Source organism: Mus pahari, chromosome 14, assembly GCF_900095145.1.
Source record: "Mus pahari chromosome 14, PAHARI_EIJ_v1.1, whole genome shotgun sequence".
NCBI classification, from domain to species: domain Eukaryota; kingdom Metazoa; phylum Chordata; class Mammalia; order Rodentia; family Muridae; genus Mus; species Mus pahari.
The window spans coordinates 53,470,842-53,491,959 of NC_034603.1; the positions used below are offsets into that span (position 1 = coordinate 53,470,842).

The 21,118-nt window shown below is 54.1% G+C and overlaps 1 protein-coding gene and 1 long non-coding RNA gene across 9 annotated transcripts in view; one reads left to right on the forward strand and one right to left on the reverse strand.

Annotated features, from left to right (window-relative positions):
• The window catches only part of Bcas3 (BCAS3 microtubule associated cell migration factor), a 487,192-nt gene extending 472,412 nt beyond the window's left edge, over window positions 1–14,780 (forward strand). For 2 of the 8 annotated variants that reach the window (XM_029545996.1, XM_021213443.2), the window contains 3 exons: window positions 2,840–2,905; window positions 10,722–10,812; window positions 13,921–14,777. In XM_029545996.1, the coding sequence (XP_029401856.1) occupies window positions 2,840–2,905; window positions 10,722–10,812; window positions 13,921–13,957 (194 nt within the window). In that variant the 3' untranslated portion in view covers window positions 13,958–14,777. Of the gene's footprint in view, window positions 1–2,839; window positions 2,906–10,721; window positions 10,813–13,920 lie in introns of all 8 variants that reach the window. The other 6 variants (XM_021213440.2, XM_029545997.1, XM_021213441.2 and 3 more) reach the window with 6 other exon arrangements.
• Window positions 1–21,022, reverse strand: part of LOC115065359 — a 30,338-nt gene extending 9,316 nt beyond the window's left edge. Inside the window, exon 1 of the long non-coding RNA XR_003845142.1 lies at window positions 20,733–21,022. This is a non-coding gene — a long non-coding RNA (uncharacterized LOC115065359). The remainder of the gene's footprint in view (window positions 1–20,732) is intronic.
• Window positions 21,023–21,118: the final 96 nt, after the last annotated feature.

Here is a 21,118-nt window from a genome sequence, read left to right on the forward strand (position 1 = left end):
CCCAGCTCAGTGTCCTAGCGCCTGTCCCCAGCTCAGTGTCCTAGCGCCTGTCCCCAGCTATTTTCCAGCAAGAGCAAAGACCAAGTCTTGAGAACCCCTTCAGCTCCCAGTGCCAGTTGCTACTGCTGGGGAAAAATCAGTTTCTCTTCTGACAAGATTTGGATTCAAGAAATGGAGGAAAGCACGTGGCCCCCGGGCCTTTCCTTCTCCTCTATTACTAGGAGTGAAACAGGCAATCCAGAGCCCTTGCTTCCTCTCATACTGTGCACACCCTGAACACTGCACACCGTAGTCTGCATCACCCTCGCTCTGAGCAGGGGGATGGATTCTTATGGACTCCTATGCTGTGGCCATGTCCTCTCAGCAGGTTCTGCCTGGCTGTGAGATATTCTTCCCTTCAGCTTCCGAAGCAAGAGGTGACATGCTTGAAGTAACTTTTTAAAAGGAATTAAGACAGGCACTAAAGGGGGTTGGATGGAGTTCACTGTGGAGTGCTGGTCCACGGTGCACAGGGCCCTGAGTTCAGCCTCCAGCGCCACCAGAGGAAACATTACTGCTCAGATAGGAGTGCCGAACGCTGACCATCTTACTAGTCCCACCTACCCAGAGTGTGACCCGCTTTTTATTCAAAACAGGGACTCCCATAGAAGAAGGGGACCCCATCCCCAGGGAGGCCGAAGTCACTTCCCTACTTAGAAATGCTAGCTGCCTTCATAGTCCAACCCAGGCTTTTACCATGTTGGTTTTTTCAATGTCTTATGGCTTCTCCTGACTGACCCACCTTCCCCATTCCACTTCAGATCCCACCACCTCCTTTGTAAGCGTGTGACTCCAGCTTCCCAACCCTGTCAGCACGCAGGACCACCCTGAAGTCAACCACTGTCTGGGCAAGGTCATTTCTCTAGACCAAATCCATAGTGTCCTCTATGACTCAACTTCCTCACTCATGTAGTGTCCCTGAACCAGCTACATCTAGGGTGCTTGGCCCCAGGCAAGGATCTTACTTTCCCATCAATGAGCCATGGCTGACATCCTTCTCATGCCACTTAGGGAAGGGCCAGCTCCGTGGGTCCTTCAGCTCCTCCCTCATCCATAGCGGAGAGTGCGTCTTGACCCAGTTCTTGTTCCTTGGACCCAACCTGATTCCTCTTTGTTACCTTCAACCACCAGTTCTCCTTGCCCAGCATCCAGTCCTGGGATGAATGCCAAGCTGAGCCTCAGTTAATGTTTGTTGAATGACTGATTGGGTTTTTGTGGCCTCTGAGAGGTAAATGAAAGGCAGCCAGAGCCATGGGAATAATTTTCATGTTTAAAAGACATACTTCTTAGTTCCAGGCCAAGCCCCAGCTCCAGCTGGGTTGTTTTCTCTGCCCCTCTCCTCTGCCCCCTCTGGAGCTGCATCCAGACGAGGAACCACAGTAGACGTCTAGGCTAATACATTTTTCTCCATGCATGTCCTACTTGCCCGTGGCATAGCATGCTGATTCTTGTCCACAAAGAGGAAGTGCTGGTGTGGCCACTTTGGTGACTCTTCGGCGTACCCTTTCCACAGGCTGCCCAAGTAAAGCGACTGTGGAACATGTGCAGGCTTGAGCAGAGAGTGACAGGCTGCAGGACATTTGCCAGGGGCCTTCCCTGGATCATTTCAATGGGTAAATGGTTAACCCAAGGGAAGATTCTCCCTGGTACCTCCTCCTCTGCCAGACTTCACCTTTAATCACCAGCCCTTGTGTAAGGTGTGAGGCCCAGCAAAGCGGCGCACCAGCACACGGTGGCTTAGGTGCCCAACTACTCAGATGGCAAGGAGCCGTGGGCTACAAAACAGGTACACCCACAGGAAAGGAAGGCTAGGCATGGCCCTTGGCTACACTAAATATGAGACATTGTGGATTGCCCATAGCAAAGACAGCGGCTGGGTCTCCAGCCTTGGCCGATTTTCTTGCTGCTTGCTCTTCCTGTACAACCCTGGCCCCAGGAACTTGCAGGTCCCACTGCCTGAGACAACTTAGGTCTGCTGGCTGAATCCTCCAGCAGCTCGCATAGCTGTCTCCCTCCTCACCCCTACATATGTCCTGTTATTGTAGCTAAGTAGTTTGTAGTTCACCCCTCTGTATTTAATCAAGTTTGAGAGACTGGCCTTCCAGTTGCTTCATTCATTCAGGATGACTTTTTCCATTCTTTCCCCTCACCTCCCCTGTGCCCATTATATTGGCACATTCCCTGTGTCTCTAGGCCCCCCTGGCCAGTACCAGCATGTCATTTCCACTCTGTACGATCGTGTGGTGTTGGCCTTAGGGTGGCTGGGGGAGTGTGAACCAAGTCTCTGGGGCCACACCTCCATGGAGCTTGGACTGGTCCTCAGAAGTCTAAGAGCTTCTTTGTTTAGTCATCCACAAGCCACTAAGAACTGATGTTAGGGATATTGGGCTAGCTCTGAGCATGTCTCCACAAAGCAAAGCAGCCCTGCACATTGTCAAGCAGCTCTGGACTTCAGGCCTGGGGTCTAAATCCATAGAACCATTAAAGAAAATCAAAGGAGCTACCCCAAAGTCTGAGCCTACATCCTCATCCTTCCGTCCCCACCCCCAACAGCAGGCAGGAGTAGGGAACTCAGTCCATGGAGACCCGGGAGGAAGAAGGACGAGATGGAGATTGCTAGCTTTGGCTAATGAAAAATCTAGATGTGCTGGACCTTGGCGCACACCCCAGAATCCTCCCCTGCAAATATCAGTGGTCAGACCAGATTTGATATCTACTCAGCTAGACCTCAGCTCTTGTTGGACTCTTAGAAGGTCCGTTGTATGATGCTCTTTAAAGAACTATTTTATTTCCAATGCAGACACAGCCCTTGACGTAGCAGTCAAAAACAGCACCCCCGAGAGACCCATGGCTGTGAAGTGTTTGGGTATGTAACTTCCTGTCTTTGCCTACACAGAAGGCTTGGTCCCACTGCTCCCATTCCCTCACGTGGGTGTCCTCCGCCCCCAGAGCTCAGGCCTCAGAAAGTACGGCAAGTCAGTTAGGACAGGAGGTCGCTTCTGCAGGGGACTGGGATGGAGAGTGGTGGCCATCTTTCACCCAACAAGAGTTTCTTTGAGAGTGCCACTCCCTGCCCCCCACTCTGAAGATGCAAGTCAAATTTTGGGACTCTGCTGTGCAGAGCAGAGAGGTCACTGGGCTCTAATGCATTTACCATTGACTGCCCCTCTTGTAGTGCGTCTATTAGTGAGTAATTTGATTTGTACCTATTCATTTGCAGTCCCTGCAGGAGCCTGGAGCTGGCCCCTAGTATAATTGGTGCTGTCTCTATTTTTACATCATTAGATTAGCCCCGACTCCTGGCCACTTGTTGTCTGCGCTTGTCTGTCCATTTATACAACCTAATGTAACACAAAATTCATTACTGATCACATTACTTTCAACTCTGAAGCCAGCCTTGTGATAAACATTTGGTTAACCCCTTCCTACCCATGGGAGGGCTAGCAGAACAAATGCACTTCTGCTCGACAGGCAAATCAATATCTTAATACACCAAAGTGGAATTGCATTTCTAGATTTGTTATTCCTCCTGGAGGAGCAAATGGAAAGGCTCAAAGTCCGAGCCAGCCGATTGAATAATGAATAGGGCCCGGCACCAGCAGCCTGTCTGTGAGATCAGCACAGAGGCAGAGGGAGCCATACCAGCCCAGCCTGGGCTGCAGTCACCCCCACTCACCATGGCACAGGCGCACAGGCTCTACAGTACAGCCTGAGACCGCAACAGAGGCCACAGAGGCCTCATCCTGATGCATAGCTTTTGTCTAACTTAGCATAGGACTGCCAGACAGGGAAGTCGGTCAGTTCCTTAAAGCTTATTCATCAATGAAAAGGCTAGCAAACACGGCCCTAACCTAAATGCCACCAAAAAGTTAAATTGACTCTCACAGAAACACTGACATTGATAGGTTCCTACCCAGGTGTTTGTGTAGCCACCTGCCCTCAGGGGAGTGCTGGCTAGCCCATGGACTGAGTGCTCCTGGTCACTTGTGAGTGCTTAGTGAGACTTAAAGGACCTCGGCACAGCTTTGTTTTTAAATCTCTGCATGACCCTGCCCTTGTCATCCTCTCCCCAACTCCTGCTTGTCTCTGGGTTGCACCCACACCCACAAGTCATTAACTCACAGGACAGTTTGTTTCAAAGGGGAAACAAAATACCTCCACTTATTAAGAAACACTCATAAAGCCTGCACCATAATGATTCAAAATATCAGCATGGAGGAAATAGAATGGAAGCCATTACCATGAAAGCCATAAATCCCTGAGTAAAAAGATGCTGTAAACTGAAGATGCTTGGTGGGTAGGGAGGCTGGGGACGTAGCCATCCCAGGAGCCTTGTGTTTGGCTGCAGGGAGGTCCTGAGGGGAGCCTGGAAGGAAGTTGTCTGAGGCTGTAGAAGGGAGCAGGGCAGTCTCCTCAGGCTCTGCTGTCGCTGCTGTTTCACACGCTTAGGCTTTCTTAGGACATCACCCTTTGCCTCATCTGCAGATGGACACCTCTTATGAGGGCATCGAGAGCTGGGGAAGGGGCACTTACTCACCAAGCAGCAGTTTTGAGGGACAGAGGGAGGGGACAGGTAGTGTACGAGAAGGCAGCATGCTCACCCTGCTCTGGGCTCTAGGGCCAGTCTCAGGGTAGGGGGAGTCTCTTGTCTCAGCCCCTCCACAATTGTCCTTCTCAGTCACTGTCATTAGTACTCCCACAGCCTTATGGGACACCCCATACATCCCATGGTCGGAGATGAGCATCACTGAAGTAAGTCAGCCTTACAGAGCCTGCCTCCTCAGGTCCAGGGAGGAGCCTCACAAGAGGAATGGTGACAGTAACCTCCCCCAACCCACCAGCCCCAGTGGACACTTGCTTGGTCTCAGTCTCTGGTTTAGTCCTCTCAGATGGGTAGACAGCATGGTTGAGGGGGAGGAGGGTATCCTGTAAATCACACACCTAATGCTGGCTCCACCCTGTCCATTCTACAAAATAGATAGAGAGGCCAAACACATACCTGTAGTTCAAGCTACTCAGGAAGCCAAGGTGGGAGGATGTCTTAAAGGTAGGGGTTCAAGACCAGCCTTTTTAACATAGTAAGAGCCTGTGTGCCAACGGAAGGAAAAGAGGGGAGGGAGGAATGGAAGGAAGAAGGAAGGAAGGAAGGAAGGAAGGAAGGAAGGAAGGAAGGAAGGAAGGAAGGAAGGAAGGGAAGGAAGAGAGACAGGGAGAGAAGGAAGAATAGAGACAAACAGATGAGGGTGGGGTAGGCCTTTGCCCTCTCTGTTTAGGGCAGGCCAGTGGCAGGAAAGAGGGTGAGTCTTTTGATGGAACAAGAACTGTGATTTCTTAGCCCTCATGGAAAAGGGGTAAGCCACATCTTAGCAAACTCTTCCGCTGCGTCGCAGAGAATTTAATTACGCTTGGACATTTGAATGAGAACCAGATGTGGCTCCAGCCCCCACCGGTCAATAGCATCTCTCCTGTGGTCCGCAGGCTCTGCTCTCAGGAGGCTAGGGACTAGCTTGTGATGTACCCTGACGGGGGCTTAAGATAGGTCTTGCAGCCCTGTGTCTTCTTTAGGACTGTGTGGAATGGGACCCACATGCCCAGCTCACAAGACTCATCCCAGCCCCTCATCGGTGCCTACATGAAGAGGTTGTGCCATAGCACCAGGCCAGGCATTCTCAATCTCCAAAGAGGTGTCTCCCATGCTGCTCAACTCTGAGTCAGTCTTAAATGGCACCAGGATCTAGCGTTCCCCCTGTGAGGTGTCTGCTCCAGGTCCTTCAGCCCACTGAAGTTCCCAGGCATCTAAGGGGTACTCTCTGACAAAGGGCCCTAGCACCCTGTTGCCTGACAGCCTTACACAGCCCATGGCATCACTGGAGCACCCCTCCCCTCATGGTCTGCAGATGCAGACGGCTCGCCCAGGCTACTGAGCACACTCTGGTGTACTAAGGCCAGAACGATGACCCTCTTATACCTCTCTTTCCTCATGGCTCTCTGTGTGGAGCTCAGTCGGGGCCAACTAAAACTTGGTTTTAGCCAGTCAGAGTAGAAGTGTGAACCAGGTCAACTCCACTGTTTCTGTCTTTTTCATAGATTCCCGTGACTGAATGGATTTGGCCTCGGTCAACATTTAGTGTTATTTTAATATGGTGGGTGCTGAGAGGGTCGCCGAGTGTTGAGTGATGTAGCATGTTGTTGGTTGTTCTGCCTTGTCCTTGGAAGCTAAGACTTAGGGAGGTTCTGATGCTGTGGGTTTCCTGGGAATCAGTTACTGAAAGTACCCATACTTGATAGTTCAAGACTCTGACTGCCTGGGTGGGTAGGCTCCAGCCCCCAGCCTGACACCTCGAAGGCTGTGTAGATGTGGGGCCATGCTGTAATTAGCTCTGCCTGGAACTTCAGTGCCCTGCCCCCACCACACACATACACACATGAGGATACACATGTGCATGCACAGACACAGTTAGTCAGCTCTAGCAGAGAGGCTAGAGACCGAGTGACCATGGCACAGGACTCTGCAAGAGATCTCCTTCTGAGAACGCCTCCCCTCCCCAGCCCTTATTCTCCTACCTCTGGTTTCCCATGCACATGTCTCCTGTCACCATGTGCCTCTCACATAGACCCACCAGAGAGGGCTTCAACTGTCTGGTCTGCCTCAGGCCCCAAGCCATGGTGTTGGCACCACCCTGGCCTGCTGTTGAGAACCAAGTTCCCAGGGGCTCTATGCCAGGTGTTTGGGTTGAAGGTAAAGCCCAGCTCTGCTGCTCCATCTGTCTCCCTGCATACTGACCACCACTCTCAAGGTCTAAATGCATATGCAAGAGCATTTAGGTTCTTCTAGGCCTGGGTCTCTCCTCAGTGGTAGCTGAGGCTCTTAGTCACCCTGCATGGCCCTGTGGCCAAGGCTCCCTGAGCTGAAAACACCTGAGATCTGCCTTTACCACTGGCAGCTGGTGACTGGGGAGTCAGGATAGGCCCTAGAAAAATAGCCTCATTCTCTTGTGGTGGACTGTGTCCCTTTGTGTATCTGAGTCGGAAGAGAAGCTGAGCAGAGAGAAGGGCAAGTGTGTTGATGGGGTCTGGAGGGCTGACCTGTCCAGGAAGTGGGCTTCTGTTGCCCCAGGCGGCTGCACTCTGAAAGCACTCAGGGCGCCAGGCGTGTGTGTAGTGTAAGACACCAGAAGACTGGCGTCAGCCAGCCAGGGATCTGGGTTCAGACATAGGTGTTAAGCCCCAGAGATAAGAGCAGGCCAGAGCTAGCCCTGCTTTTCATCTCCAAACCAGGATTCCTGTGATCTGAATGGGTGCAGCTTCTAGAGGGCGAGCCTGGCAAGGTCCCAGAGGCCCTGCTAGAGGACCAAGGCGACTAAGGTGACTCCTGTCTCTGTCTCCACTAGCTTTAGCCCCCAGTTTTTCCAGACCTCCCCAGGATAGGAAGCCCTTTGACGACTGGCATCCATACAAGCTTAGAAGCCTGAGGGGAGGGAAGGCTGGAGAGGGCACAGAGGGACGGTCTAGAGAGCCAGGCAGCCAACCCTAGAGGGAAGAGTCTCTTCCAGGCTGCTCCCTTTAACTGCGGGACTTTTAACCTCCTAAGAAAGGGCCCGGAAGCTGAGGCTGCCTCCAGCCCAGAGTGTGGTCTCTGATGGTGGTCGTAGTCTCAGGGGTCTCAGCCAACACCATCCATGTCCCCACTGAGCATGCCCTACCTCCTCAGCCACACTCAGGGAATGGCCTCATACAGGCCCTGACCATGTCTGCCAGGGACAGCCACCTCCCAGGAGACATCAGGGCCAGCTGCTCAGGTCTTAGCCCCAGGAAGCACTCGGGACTCTCATTTACCCCTATATCTGTCTGTCTTTGTTTCCCTGTGTTTGTCTGTCTCTCTCTGTGTGTATCTGGTTTTCCCTCCTTCTCCCATCCCCCCCCCCGTTTTCCCCCCTCTTTCTTTCTGTACTGTTTTGCCCCCGTGTGTAAGCTTCTTGTTAGTAAGATGGCTTGCTTGGGACAGACCCCTTCTGAACCAATTTACTGAACTTTTCACTGTCTGTGGTCATCTGGTCTCATTATTTATCCCTTCAAGGGCAAGTGCTGGTCCCCCTGATTTCTTAATGAGAGGACACCCCACCCCCACCCATCACATACCTGTCTCCCCACCCAAGAACCTTCAAGAAGAAAGGAACCGAAAGCTGTTTTATTCTTTACAAATCTTTCCTATGTTAGGCACTGGGTAAGGCAGGGCATTTGGCTGGTTTCTCTGTATCCATTCACTGCCCTGAGCTCTCACCAAGCCAACCCCAAGAAAGGAGGACTGGGAGGTAGATGCAGGAGGAGAGAGAAATCAACGTGTGTCAACAGGGTCGGGATTTATTCTCCATCTTAGGAGAGGGTATTTGAAAAGAGGGAAGGAAGGAAATGAAAAGCTGTGAACAGGCATCTGCCAACCACCTCCCTGGGCCATTTCTTGATTTAAAAGACTCTTTGCCCAAGTTCCAATGGAGGCAGAGCTGGTAGGGGCCTGGGTGGCAGGGCCACCTGCTAGGGAAGAGGCTGCAGAGAGCCCCTGAAGTCCTGGGCATAATCACAGTGACTAATTCGATTGCAACAATAATAGTAACTCACATTTGCTGACTGGAAGCTTTGAGCACTCTGGGACGGGCTCCCCATGCATTATTTAATTTCATTCCTACAGCCAGGCTATGAAACAGACATCGTTATCCTCGTTATCCTCATGCTCAGGAACCCAAGGCACCTGCCCAAAGTCGCCCAGGAAGGAAGCAGGTGGCCAGAGCCTGTGCTCTTACCAGCTTGCCTAGCCTGCTCACTCCAACCCACCTGTCTTCTCAGGTTGAAATTCTGAGACAGACATTTAGGGAAGGCTTACCCCCTCTTCACCACAGGAAGTGGCCAGAGCCTCAGCAGGGGCAGACTCCCCCTCCCACCAGGTCTAATCCGAGGCCTACTGGGCTGCTTGGGTGGTTAGTTTAGGAGTAGGGTATGCTGCTACAGAAGGGCCTAATAAAAATGCTCTGCTAATCCCTTTAATGAGCAGCATCTTGGCACTCATGCACTCAGCAAGGTTGGCTGGGGCAGGCAGTAGATGCTGATGGATTAGTGGTGGCAGAAGTCCCGGGGCTGCTCCAAAACTGAGCCTGGGCCCCAGGTACCCTCTTCCAAAAACTCATAGCTTTTCCTTTGCAGGTCCCTGGGGTCCTTCTGGATCCTGGAGACTTGGGATCCCCAAAGTGCTGTACTGCCCAGGATCCCGAGACTAGACAGACCTGAAAACTACCCAGCCCACAGCAGAGTTCACTTCTGCTGAAGCCTTCTTCCCACTAACACTTCCACAGCGCTCTCAGGTCTCACTAAGGCCTCGGATCCTCAGTGTCTCCCTCCCTCCTCAGAGAATGGGGAGCCAGACCTCGTGATGCATGAAGTCATTGTACCACCCCAACACCCCTTCACTCATCGACTCCCACCTAGAGCTCCCAAGAGCCAGGCACAGCAGTTCATGCCTGGCCAAAGGGCTGTGCCCACCCTAGGATGAGGAACAGGGGCAGCTGTACCTGTCTCTTCAGAGATTGACTATGACTCCCTTTCTTGTTCCTCACAGATGTTCCCAAGTAGCCAGAGACCTTCTGAGAGGCCAGCTGCCTCTCTTTGTCCCTCATATGCCTTAGAAGTTTGACAGGCACGGTGTGGAATGGGGAAACATGCAGACAAGGCCTCCTCTGCTTCAGGCTTACTTATTTCATGAAAGCAGAGGCCTCGCCCTTCTCATTGCTAGCCCTGCTACCCATTCCTGTCCCCTGGGGCCTGCCTAGTCTCTGCCACTGGGGATCAGCTATGGTAACAAGCCTGGTTGCTTGTAAGACCAGTATGGCGTGGGGTCATGGGCAGTAGTAAGTATTAGTGGCCTGCCCTAGAACCAGTTCTCCCTCCGGTGAGCCCAGGGTCACCAAGTCCCTGGAGAAAATGAGGGCACAGCCTGAGTCTGAGAACTTGTTTGAGGCTCCACCTTATGTGCTGCCCTGCTGTGGGGAGGGCTGGGGGAATAGGAGAACAAGCTTTCTTAAAGCATGAGCCAGACTCCATGTTGTTTGGAGAACCTCGCTAGTTGACCGGCCCTAACTGGTTCTGCTAGGCTTCACCTAGTGTCTACTTACACTGCAGTAAAGCTGCTGAGACTTAGGGAAGGTGGGGTTGGGGAGGGGGGAGGGGGAGGGCCATGGTGAACCAAAACCAGGCTACTACCTTAAAATGTCCAGGGTTCCCTCCGAAAACTTGTCAGCCTGCCTCCTTCCTCTTCCTCTCCCAGCAGCCCACCTGCATGGGGCCCCATCTGTCACTGCATGGGCCATAGGTCCCTGTGTGTCCCCTTCTAGAAACCGTCGTTTTATGCTTACTGTGTGACTCCTCTTCCCCTACCCCCATACTGAAAGATTCACAACACTTCTGCCTCTGGGCCTGCCCCTCCATGACCAGTCAGCCTCCTGCCGCCTCACGTGCATGTCAGTATCCTGGACAGCAGAGTGTCCCTGCAAGACCGCCCTTTGCCCGTGTGTCACCCCTGCACCTCCCTCCACCTCCTCCTCCTGCTTGTGGAGACCCGTGTACTTCTGGAGCATTGTCCATATCTCTCAAAGAAACAACAGAAAAAGATTCCTCAATGCTTTTCTTTCCAAAAGGGAAAAAAAAAGGAAAAAAAAAACAATGCCAACAGCCCAGCGTGCGTGAACAGCCCAACAGTAACAAAGCGTGCGTTCGAGACGGAGGAAGGTAAGGCTGCACACTTCCACGCGGTTCCACTCGCCGCTTGCTCCAGGGCTGGGGGGTGACTCGAGTGGGGATCCCGTGTGCATCTGCCCGCCTCCATGTTCACGCCCCACACACTCTCACTCTGGCGTCTTGGGAGGAACAGGAAGGGATTGGGTTTGATAGACGTCACTAGTAAAGCACGGAAGAAACCGTCCCGGACCAGCCAGGCCCCTGGGCCTCTCACTGACCAGTCCATGCTGGAGAAAAGTCCCATGTCTCCCACCACATCATTCATTCATTCATGCCAGAAATCATTTTTCAGCACAAGCTACTTTTCAGGCCTGGGGATTGTGACTGGAGAAGCAGGGAGGAGCCCCCCCCCCCCCAGGGCCTGTCTTGCTGAGAGCTAACTAGGACTCAAGTGAGGAGTTCCAAGCCTAGGGGCTCTGCAGTGGACACTGCGGTTCCCAGAAGAGCAGACACTCATGGAAAGGTCAGGAAGAGAAGCAAGCATGTTGAAGCTCAGCAGCCTAAAGCTGTCCATAGCAAGCTCCTCATTCAAATAGGAAACACCAGTGAGGTCAGACAGGGAGGCAGGCTGTGAACAGCCATTGGTAGTGCCAGGGAATTTATACCTGGGGACCGTAAGGAGTGAATGAGTGTCTTTAGAGGGATAACAAGATGAGGTTCACAGTGTCCTGGCTTGGAGTGAGAATATGGAGCTCTTGGGACCCAGTGGCTATTTCAGACTAACCAGTGTGATGTTTAAAGAAGACAGCCAGCAAAATCTTCGGTACCCTGAGATGCGGGGCACTAAACACTCCTGTCTGACCCCATCTCTCCCAGGCCTAAGCAACAAAGAGAAAGGATGGGTCAGGCAGCTCAGCCATGCTTGGCCTCCATCTTGAAACCCCTTGGCAACTGTCCCTGCACTGTCACTTGATGGATGGGGTGCATCCACTCAGACTCATGTGGTGGGGTCACCAGGATGGCTGGGGATGTTGCTGCGGCCTGTGCAGAGGGACAGTGGGGTGCGGAGCTGGGGCCTGGGCTGTGGTGGATTCCTTAGCTTTCTTGGCAGTGTGGATATGTTGCATTTGTATCAAGACTGCTGGGGCTCTCTGTCTGCTCAGCAGAGAAGCCCCTCTTCCCTCACTGATGGCCTCCCCTGCTCCTTTCTCTGGGGCGGCTTTCCGTGGGCCTGCATCCACCCTATCTGTATCCCTGAGAGGCCCCTGCTTTTCTTGCTACTGCCTGTTCCTCTCCTGCCCTTCTGGCCCTGCTGTCAGCGCCCCCTAGTGCTAGGATGGCTGTGCGGGAGGGCATGGCCTCTGCAAGCCTCTTAGGTCCTTTGGGGCTCTCTGGGACACTCCTGGGCTTGCTTGTGGGGAAAGGAAGAGAGAAAAGGGACTCTATTGGAGGTTCCTCCTGAGAAGCCCTTTCTGCTTGCCTACACTCAGGGCCTCCCTTTGCTCTCTAGCCTTTTCCCTCGAGCGGGACAATACTCTTGTCCCCAGATGAAGGTGAACCTGAAAGCAGGCTGGAGGGAAAGATCTGAGCAGCACTCTGCCTCGGCTTTCTGTCCACATAGAGTTATCTCATGGCTTTCCCAGAGCCAAGACCCCACCGCAGGAAGCCAGTGTCTCTTGAGGATCAGGCACCAGAGCCAGTCCCTCAGCCTCTAACCACAGTCCTTCTCCTTCTCCTCCTCACAACAGTCCCAACCTGCTAGGAGTGATAATGCTGTGTACCCATCTACCTGGGCTAGGCCCAGACATGACTGGCATGGTTAGCATTTCCCTGACCCATTCCGTGGCTGCTGCTGCTGCTGCTGCTGCTGGGCAGCCCAACTTGGGCTACAGCGTGGCCTTCAGAGGGCGGGAGTGGCTAACTGGTGATGGCCAGCCTAGAGGGGTCCATGACCCTCACTCCCTAACCAAAGCCAGCTGTGCTGCATGTGTTTGGCGGCAGGGGACTGGGGCAGGTATGGGCTGGATACTGAGCTCTGAAGCCATACAGATAAGTGTATTGCTGAATATACCTCGATGTTTCGAGTAACTTCTTAAGGCCCCGGATTCCTGAGGTAGGCGAGCAAAACCATAAAACACAGGCAGGCAGACTGACTGCAGAGGGAGAAGCTAAGCCGTAAGTCACATCTGAGTTAGGAGAAGACGCCAGAAATGTCCCTCCCTGCCTGTGCTTGCCCACGTCTTAGAGGCAACAGCTCAAAGCAAAGAGAGAGCAGGAACTGACCACCATAGAAAGCCAGTGAATGGATCCAGCAAGCAGGGACTCCTATTCGCAGCCCTCTGCCTGCCCCAGTTGGTTGAAGAGATGGTGAATCATTTAAGGTCATCATAAGTAAATAGATCTGTCTTCCATAGCCAAAATAGCAGTGTGGTGGTACAGGAACCAGGGCAGCAGGCCTTGCTACTCTACAGACCAACTCGGCATATAAATTCTGTGGGTCCCCAGGAAACTTGGCTACGGTGGGGTGGGGTTAAGAGGAAATACTGAGGCAAGTAAGAGGCCCTCTCTTCAGTGGAAGAGACTCCCACAGACAAAGGATCCCATTATACAGAGAAGCCATACAGTTTCTACAAGGTGCGAGCTCAAGCCCGGCTAAGCAGGTAGAACTTGTGAGTGAGAGCAAGGGAAGAGTGGGGCTAAGCTGGGATGAGGCTCGAGACAAATCAGCTGGAAGGGCGGTAGGGACATCAGGCAGGCAGACTGTCTCTTGTCCTGGTTTCTGCCCACCTACTGATCCTGGGTAGTGTGACTAAGGATTGAGACAGAATGCTGGCGGAGCACGAGTGCGTGAGCAGGTGCACCCCATGAGAAGCAGTGTCATCGCATAGGGCTTTGTACTAATGGCCTGAAGACTTCCCCACAGTGAAACACCCAGGTCATAAGCTAGAGGCTGCTAACCAAGGGGGCTTCTTCTCCAAACTGAGCCCCTTGTGACCTGAGCTGCCACTTGGCCCACGTGGAGAGCAGGTGGGAGGAGCCTCCCTACAAAAGTACGTGGATGGACCCACAATGGGGCCTCATGGTGAGCGGCCAAGTCCAGGGTGTGCCCCCATCTCCAGCTGACTCTGACCAAGCCTGGCCCTCTCCTCTGTTTTGCAGAACTTCAGCGAGAGGGAAGCATCGAGACTCTGAGTAACAGCTCAGGCTCCACCAGTGGCAGCATCCCAAGAAACTTCGATGGCTACCGATCTCCGCTCCCTACCAACGAGAGCCAGCCTCTCAGCCTCTTCCCCACTGGCTTCCCCTAGGCACTGGCCATCTGCTTCTGACTGGCTGGCCCGCTCATCCCTAGAGGGACTGACTGGGAGGGGGGAGTACCCCCATCTCCCTACACCACCATCCCCCTCCCAAGTCCCGCACACTTCTGGTCCCACCCTTTTCAGTCTCCTCAACCCCATCTTCCCTAAGCTTAGTGACAACAGCTGTTCATCCATAACTGGACGAGAAGAGACCTTCAGAACACCTCGGTACACCCTGACCTCCCCCACTCCTGTCAGTGGGGGCTGTGGCCCAAAGAGACTGCAGAAACTCAGTCCCTTCTCTCTTTGCACACAACGTCCCGCACTGGATCCGCTTTTGTATTTTCTAACTACTCACAGGGGACTGGAACAGGGGCCAGATCTTAGGGCCTCTGGTAGGGGAGAGTTGAAAGGTCCAGCCAGGCATTTTGGTGGACATCAGCCCTAGCCCAGTTCAGGCTGGGATGCATATTGCTCCCAGGTACCCCTGCTTAGTTCTAAAACAGGAGTGAACTGAGGCCCAGAGTGATAGGGGAGGAAGAAGGAAAGAGGCCTCCCCTTGCCCCTTGCTTCCCTGTTGGCCCATGGGGAGATTTGTCTGTCTTATCTTTAAGCCCTTGTCCCCTGGTCCTGTACTGTTCCGTGAAGGGAAGTGCAGTTACCGAGGCCGTGTCAAAAGTGCACGTCTTGTCCAATAAATCTCGCTGCAATTGGTGTTCATTCCTGAGTTGCTGGGGTCAGGGTCCTATCCAAACACCGAGCAAAGTCCTGTAAGTCTGACCATGGCACTGGCTCCCAACACCCGCACCCTCACTATACACAAGTGTCCAGGGAGCCTGTCTTGGGAAGAAAGGGGAGGAAAACCTTCTCACTGGAATTTAGGGGTAGCCTCACTGAAGTCCAGTCCCTAAGAGTCTTGCCTGTTACCAGAGCCTCTGACTCCTGGAGGAGCCAAGCTTGGACCTCCTTCCAAGTCCTGCCCCTGCTATGTGGTGGGTTGCTCAAGGAAGAGAGCTTGCCCCTGCCTGTGGCCTTGTCTTAGGGCCCTTGGGAACCTCTCTCTCATTCCCAGAAGAAGATGGAGAGCCTGTTGACCAAAGTTGGGTATCCTCTGAAAGTTGGAACACCTCTGATAGCAAGTTCTTGGGGTTTGTTTTGTTTTGCTTCTGAGCCCAGGTTTCGAGTAGCTCAGGCTAACCTCTGTGTAGCCAAGTATAACCCTGAACTCCTGATCTTGCTACCCCCTGTGCTGGCATCACTCAAGGGCTGAGATTTGAGGCATGAGCCACCATAGGCCTAAGTTCCTGCTTCTGTTCCCACCCTCCTGTTGTGGACCTGAGAGTCAACAGAGAGACAACTGTCAACAGAAAAGCATGGTGACCAGGAAAGAGGCTAATGCAGTTCCAGCCCCTCTTGCTTCACCTGCACCTCCCGGAGACCCCAGAGATGGAAAGAAACCCGCTGAGCCAGGTGTGCCTTAAGGTGGAGTTTTTAATGGAAGGGTTAAGTTCACAGACAAGCAGCCTCCCAGTCAGAGCTGGCCAGCTTCTGGGCCCCTGTCCTCTCCATAGCCTGCATTCAACCCCTAGTACCTGAAGAGAAAATTTAATATTTAGGTTCTTTCACCAGATCTAAAATCACACTTTGCTCCTACCTGGGCTCCTGGGAGCTGAGAAACCCTGTATCAGAAGAAAGCTTGGGAGAAAGACAACCTGAGACCTAGGCCCAACAAGCTGGGACTCCCTAGGGGAGCGGCCTTTCCCGTTTTGGGGAGCATTAGACATAGATATGTCTGGCACAGCCCCTGTCCCCTGCTGGAGCAGCATTTTAGTCAACAGAGGACAGAAGGAGGTGCCATGGGCTGCTCTGCACAGAACTGGAGGCTTGGTGGGCCAGGGATGGTAGAGAAGTTCTCCAAAGCATGACCCCTGCACCCACCCTTGTGCTGCACAAAGATGGGACCTTTCTCAGTCCTGCAGGGGACCTACGGACCGGACCCGGACCCTGGCCCAGCCCTTTACAGTGGGCAAAAAACAGATGTGGCCTCCTCCAGTCAGGGAAAGCAGTGGGTGTAGTGCTGGCTGAGCTTGCAGGACAATCTGGTTATTCATCTGCTTGCAGTCAGGGCAATTCTGAGTAAATGGGGGAAGGGTGAGGATCAGAGAGAGCTTAGATAAGCCGGCCCCATAGTGGCTGGCTGCGGGTTGGAGTTCAGGTTATCTGAAAGGCCCTGGGCCTGGCCTCCAGCTAATTGGGAAGGTTAGGGACCCAGCCACAGCCTGTAATCAGCTGAAGGTGAGAGCTAGACCGGGGACCTTACCGCCACTAACCCTAGAGGGGCCAGCCTCTTATCCTCCACAGATAACATCCGAAACAACCTCAGCTCCCCCCCCCCCCAACCCCTAGACCTCATGATACCATCACTCAGAAAGCCATCAGAACATGAATCTTAATTGTGACTGGGCCAGGTGACCTTGAGGAAGGCAAGTGACCTCCTACTTCTCACAGTACTACCTACATACTGGGCTCCCTTTCAGTCTGGGTGGAAGAGGCTGCTGGGAACTGGCTACTCAAAAGGTATGGCACTGTCTGGGAGTGATTCAGTAAGAAGCCCAGTGGTCCAAGGACAAAAATCACACAAAACACAGATATGAGGGCCGGTGCTGCCAGGAGCATGCAGAAGACAACCGCTGGGCTGTAACTGAGGATAATTTCCCAATGCTCTTTTCTAAATGTTAAAGATCGGAGACTAACCCCACTCATTCCACCTTCCTTTTGTTGATGACAAGCCTGAACCCCCAAGAAGGGCAGGGACTTTCCCAAGGTCATGGAGTCACAGCTAGTCAGCTGACCCCTGTCTGCACCTTGCTACCCCGTGAGCTCTGTCTTGTTCCTGTTCAGCCACCTGAATCCCAGCTGATCTCTCTATTTGGTGTCCCGGCACATTCCCAGACTCTATCACTCTGAAGCTGCTCCCTGAGTAACCCTCTACACACACACACACACACACACACACACACACACACTCCCCCGCAGACCTGGTCTGTAAAGCCAGAGCCCAGTGAAGGTTCTGGAAGGCCAGTATGGCTTTGCTCTCTGAGCAGGACAGCAGTACCACCTTTCTGAGGAGGGGGATGTGGGATTCCATTCTGGCTTTTCCACCTGGAGCCATGTGACCTTAGGCAAATTAACCTCTAGCTAGGCTTCTCCTCTGTTAGGAGAGGGACTGTGAAGAGCAGCAGAGACTGACATGGCTGGTTGAAAAGGGACCGCTGCGGGTCAGAAAGGTGCTTAGAGGCTACTGCCCCGGGTAGCTCTCTGGTGGGGGTGGGACTGCGGGGACACCCACAGATTGTGACCGCACTGTTCCCCAGGTACTCTTGAGAACCAGCCTGCAGTGCCCACAGACCAGCCCCGCCCCACTGTTGTGGGTGGGCCTATATTGGGGACCCTTCTCAAGTCGGTTCGCTCTTGTGAGATCCCAAACACGCACCATGTCCAGGCTCAAGTTCAAGACTGGCACCTCACTTTTGCCACACGGTGTGTACCAAGAGCGACAGCTGCACCTCGTGGTACCAAGGCTCAGGGTAGCGAGTATTTAGCAGTTTCGAGGAGTTATAGGATTCCTAAAGCTCCCCCAAATCGACAAGAAAATAACCTATCTTTCTAACCGCGTGATCTCTCACTATGCAAAGAAATGTCGGCCCACCGGAGCAAGTGTATCCCCGGCAGAGACAGTTTAGTTGGGCCTCGCCTTTGCATTAACCTGGAAGGTTAATACAGGAGGAAACTTTTCCAATACTTTCCAGAGCCTGACGAGAAAGTGGTCCCGCGGCTGGTCCTGGCACCAGACTAGGGCCACACCGTCACAGGGAAAAAGGTCGGGCAGCCCACTCTTCCCGCATCGCCTGCCGCATCCCAGACTGTTGGCCAGACCCTGCGCTGGGTAATTGGGACGAGAGAGGCGGCCGGCGAGAGGCTCCAGGGAGACTGCAAGCCTGTCAGCCACAATTTGTTTAAGTGGACGGGACAGGCTGGGCCGCCGGGGGCTGGGGTCACCGAGGCCGCGGCCCCCAGCCTGGCCAGACCCAGGACCGCGGGGGAGCCCAGCCATACTGCTTAACCGGGCTAGCTGGCGCCAAGGCTCCGGGAGGCGCGGGTCCGGTGGAGAAGCCATGGATGGGAACAACGAATGCGCCTAGTGTCTTCTACCGACCACTTTTCCTAAGCATAGGGCCACACATGTCACCCCAGCTTTTCCCAGGCACATTTATAAGTCAAGGCGCGCTTAGTACCTACCCAGTTATTGGCACTCACGTGCCCTCAACTCTGCCACAGGACTACACGTTCCCCAGCCTTCCCGCATCCATTCTATGAGGACTCAGACAAATCTACATGCATGCAGACATCCACAGGGACCTATGCGATTTAAAGATCAACTCTTGAGAAACTTAGCCTTATCTCTTGACCGTTCTCCATGTAACTCGGCCAAAAGACGGACCCGGCAGCCCTGCCAGGCTTGGGAACACAGTCCCCTCCGGCCCAGGCTACTGGTGCTGGATTTGATTGTTGCGGGAAGCTAAGACTACAAGACCACGTGAAAGGGGCCTGGGACCACGAAGCCAGCGCCCGTCCGACGCCCCCGCCCAGGACTGCCTGGGAGAGGGAGGGGCGGCTGAGTGCGCGTCCCCCACCCGTCTGCGGGTCCCGGCCGATGCGAAGTGACAGGGGCCGGAGCTTTGTTGTGGAGCCTCGGCCGCCTGGCGCCAGGCGCCCTCGCCCGTGCCCTCCCCCTCCAGCCCCGGGCGGCCCGCGAGGCGCCCCCCGGGGCCTCTTAAAGAGACACGCACACTCTTCCCGGGGGACTCCCCCAGGGGCGCCTGTTCCTGGGAAGCGGAGATGAGTTGGGGCAGACCCAGGCGGGGGTAAAGCGAAGCAGGAGCTGCGAGCCACAAGGCGCCGCTGGAGAGGCTGCTTAGGCCGCCCCAGCACCAGATTTCGATGATCCAAGGATATTCTAAGAAAGTTTGATTGGGATGGGTCGATAAAGAATCTTAAGAGAGGCTAAAGCAGGTCCTCCTGTGATGGGGGCGGGGGGGGTTGGCTGGAGCGGTTGGTGGAAACCCAACTTGCCCTGAAAAAGTCTCTGACCAGTCGCAGGTCAGGTCCTTAGTTCCATAGGTGGGATTCAGATCTCCTAATGTAGCCACTGGGCGACAGCTGCCCGATTTCGTGGACCAATAACTCAGACCTTCGTGTTTCAACTCTTGGGCCTAAACGGGTAGGCCAGCTACTGTATGCTACCCAGGAAAATGACCGAAATACATACTTGATACATACACATTTTTACAAGTACTGAAGTGTCTGTCCCCATGCACACAACTTGGCAAATGTACTGCCAATTCGGAAAGCTGACCTGACCACTTCCTGTTCACCTCACTAACTGCCCAAGTGTGTTCAGATACATCTCTCCTGGAGGAGCCACATCCTGTCTGAATTGGAACCAACGCAGTGGTTCTCACACCGGCTGCGAACACCGCGAAGCTAGAGCTGAAGATTCATTATGGGCAGAGAAAAGAATGAGAAAAGCGACCTAGGAGTAAGGTCCTGAAGAAAAACCCAGTGGGGCAGGCGCGCACAGGGCTATGAAGAATTACAAGCGCCTGGTGTTGGCTCAGATGTATAGGAAAAAAGGTCGTGGAGGCCAAACGACTCCTGCTGGTCTCAACCCCGTACTGCCTGGGGCGACTAGCTTTTAAACGGCTTACTGGGCGGTCAGCTACCAAGTGCCAGAAGACCTGGTATATGCAGCGGAGGGGCAAACTGCCTGGGTCACTAAGGGATGTAGGTACCCACCACGCGGACACAGGGCTGGAGCGGCAAATTCGCTTATACTGGTTGGGTAGGTGGGAGTGTCCACTGTGGCTAGTTCACACCCTGCCTCCCCTCCCCAACAAACACAGGGTGCGAGCCCCAACCCTAAATAGGCAAGTGTATGATCTTTTTACTCTGGACACACCTGATTATGGTTCTCAATGTATACGGTACGGAGGACACCTCCCTGGGCGCAAAATACACCACACACACACACACACACACACACACACGCACGCACGCAAAGATGTATTGGGGCTGTTGCCAGAGAGATAACGAAGACTGATCGTCGAAGGGGATGTTCACACTTGCTGGCAAACACCTCGATTCCCACCCGCATTACTCAGCATTCCTGAACTAGGAAGCCTTGAGCTTCCAAGGGACGGAAACAATCACTAGAGAAGTGACTGGACGTGAAGAAAAGATACCAGTGTTTAGGAAGAGATGGGCTTGCATCTCCAGTACCGGATGCAGCGAAAATTCCTTCTGGCGTTTGTGGAGAATCTGAGTTCTAGAATCAACTAGCGCGGCGGCGCCTTGGGCTCTGCAGAAGGTGCGCTCACCTACCTGGTCCCAAGGATCCATTTTCCCACTCGCCAGAAGGTTTTGGTTTAGGGACCTGAGACAGACCTTCTTTAGGCTAAATGCCGGGCCCTCCTGGAACCCCAGGTTCCTGAGTCTACGAGGGGAGGAGCAGGTGAGGGGGAGGGGGAGACCCTTCATTTCCCCAGCGCAAGGCCACGTCTCGTTCCCGCCCGTGCCGGCCCCATCAGGGTTCTGCCATGGCTCCCCACTCACCGGCTCCGGCCACCTGAGTTCGGCTCCGGGACCTCGGCCGCCCGAGCCTCCTGACTTGCCCGCCCACCGGCCTCGCTTTCCAGTGCCCGCAGCCTCCCTCCGAAGTGCATGGACCCGGGGCGGTGACCGGGAGTGGGGTGGGAGGCCAGGCTGGGGCGCAGGCAAGAGCGGCCGGGCCTCCCGGCGCGGGAGGGAAAGGGCGCCCCCTCTCCTCTCCGGAACGTGTCAATGCTTTGCACTTGGGGCCGGCATGCGGCTAGGGGGTCCTTCCCCAAGGCCCCGGGACCCGGGCGCCCCCTGCCTCAGGCCCTTACGGCGGGTCAGATCGGCCCTCTGCGCTTTCCAGCCCTCGCCCAGGCAGCGGCCAGCGCGGGCGGCGAGGTGGG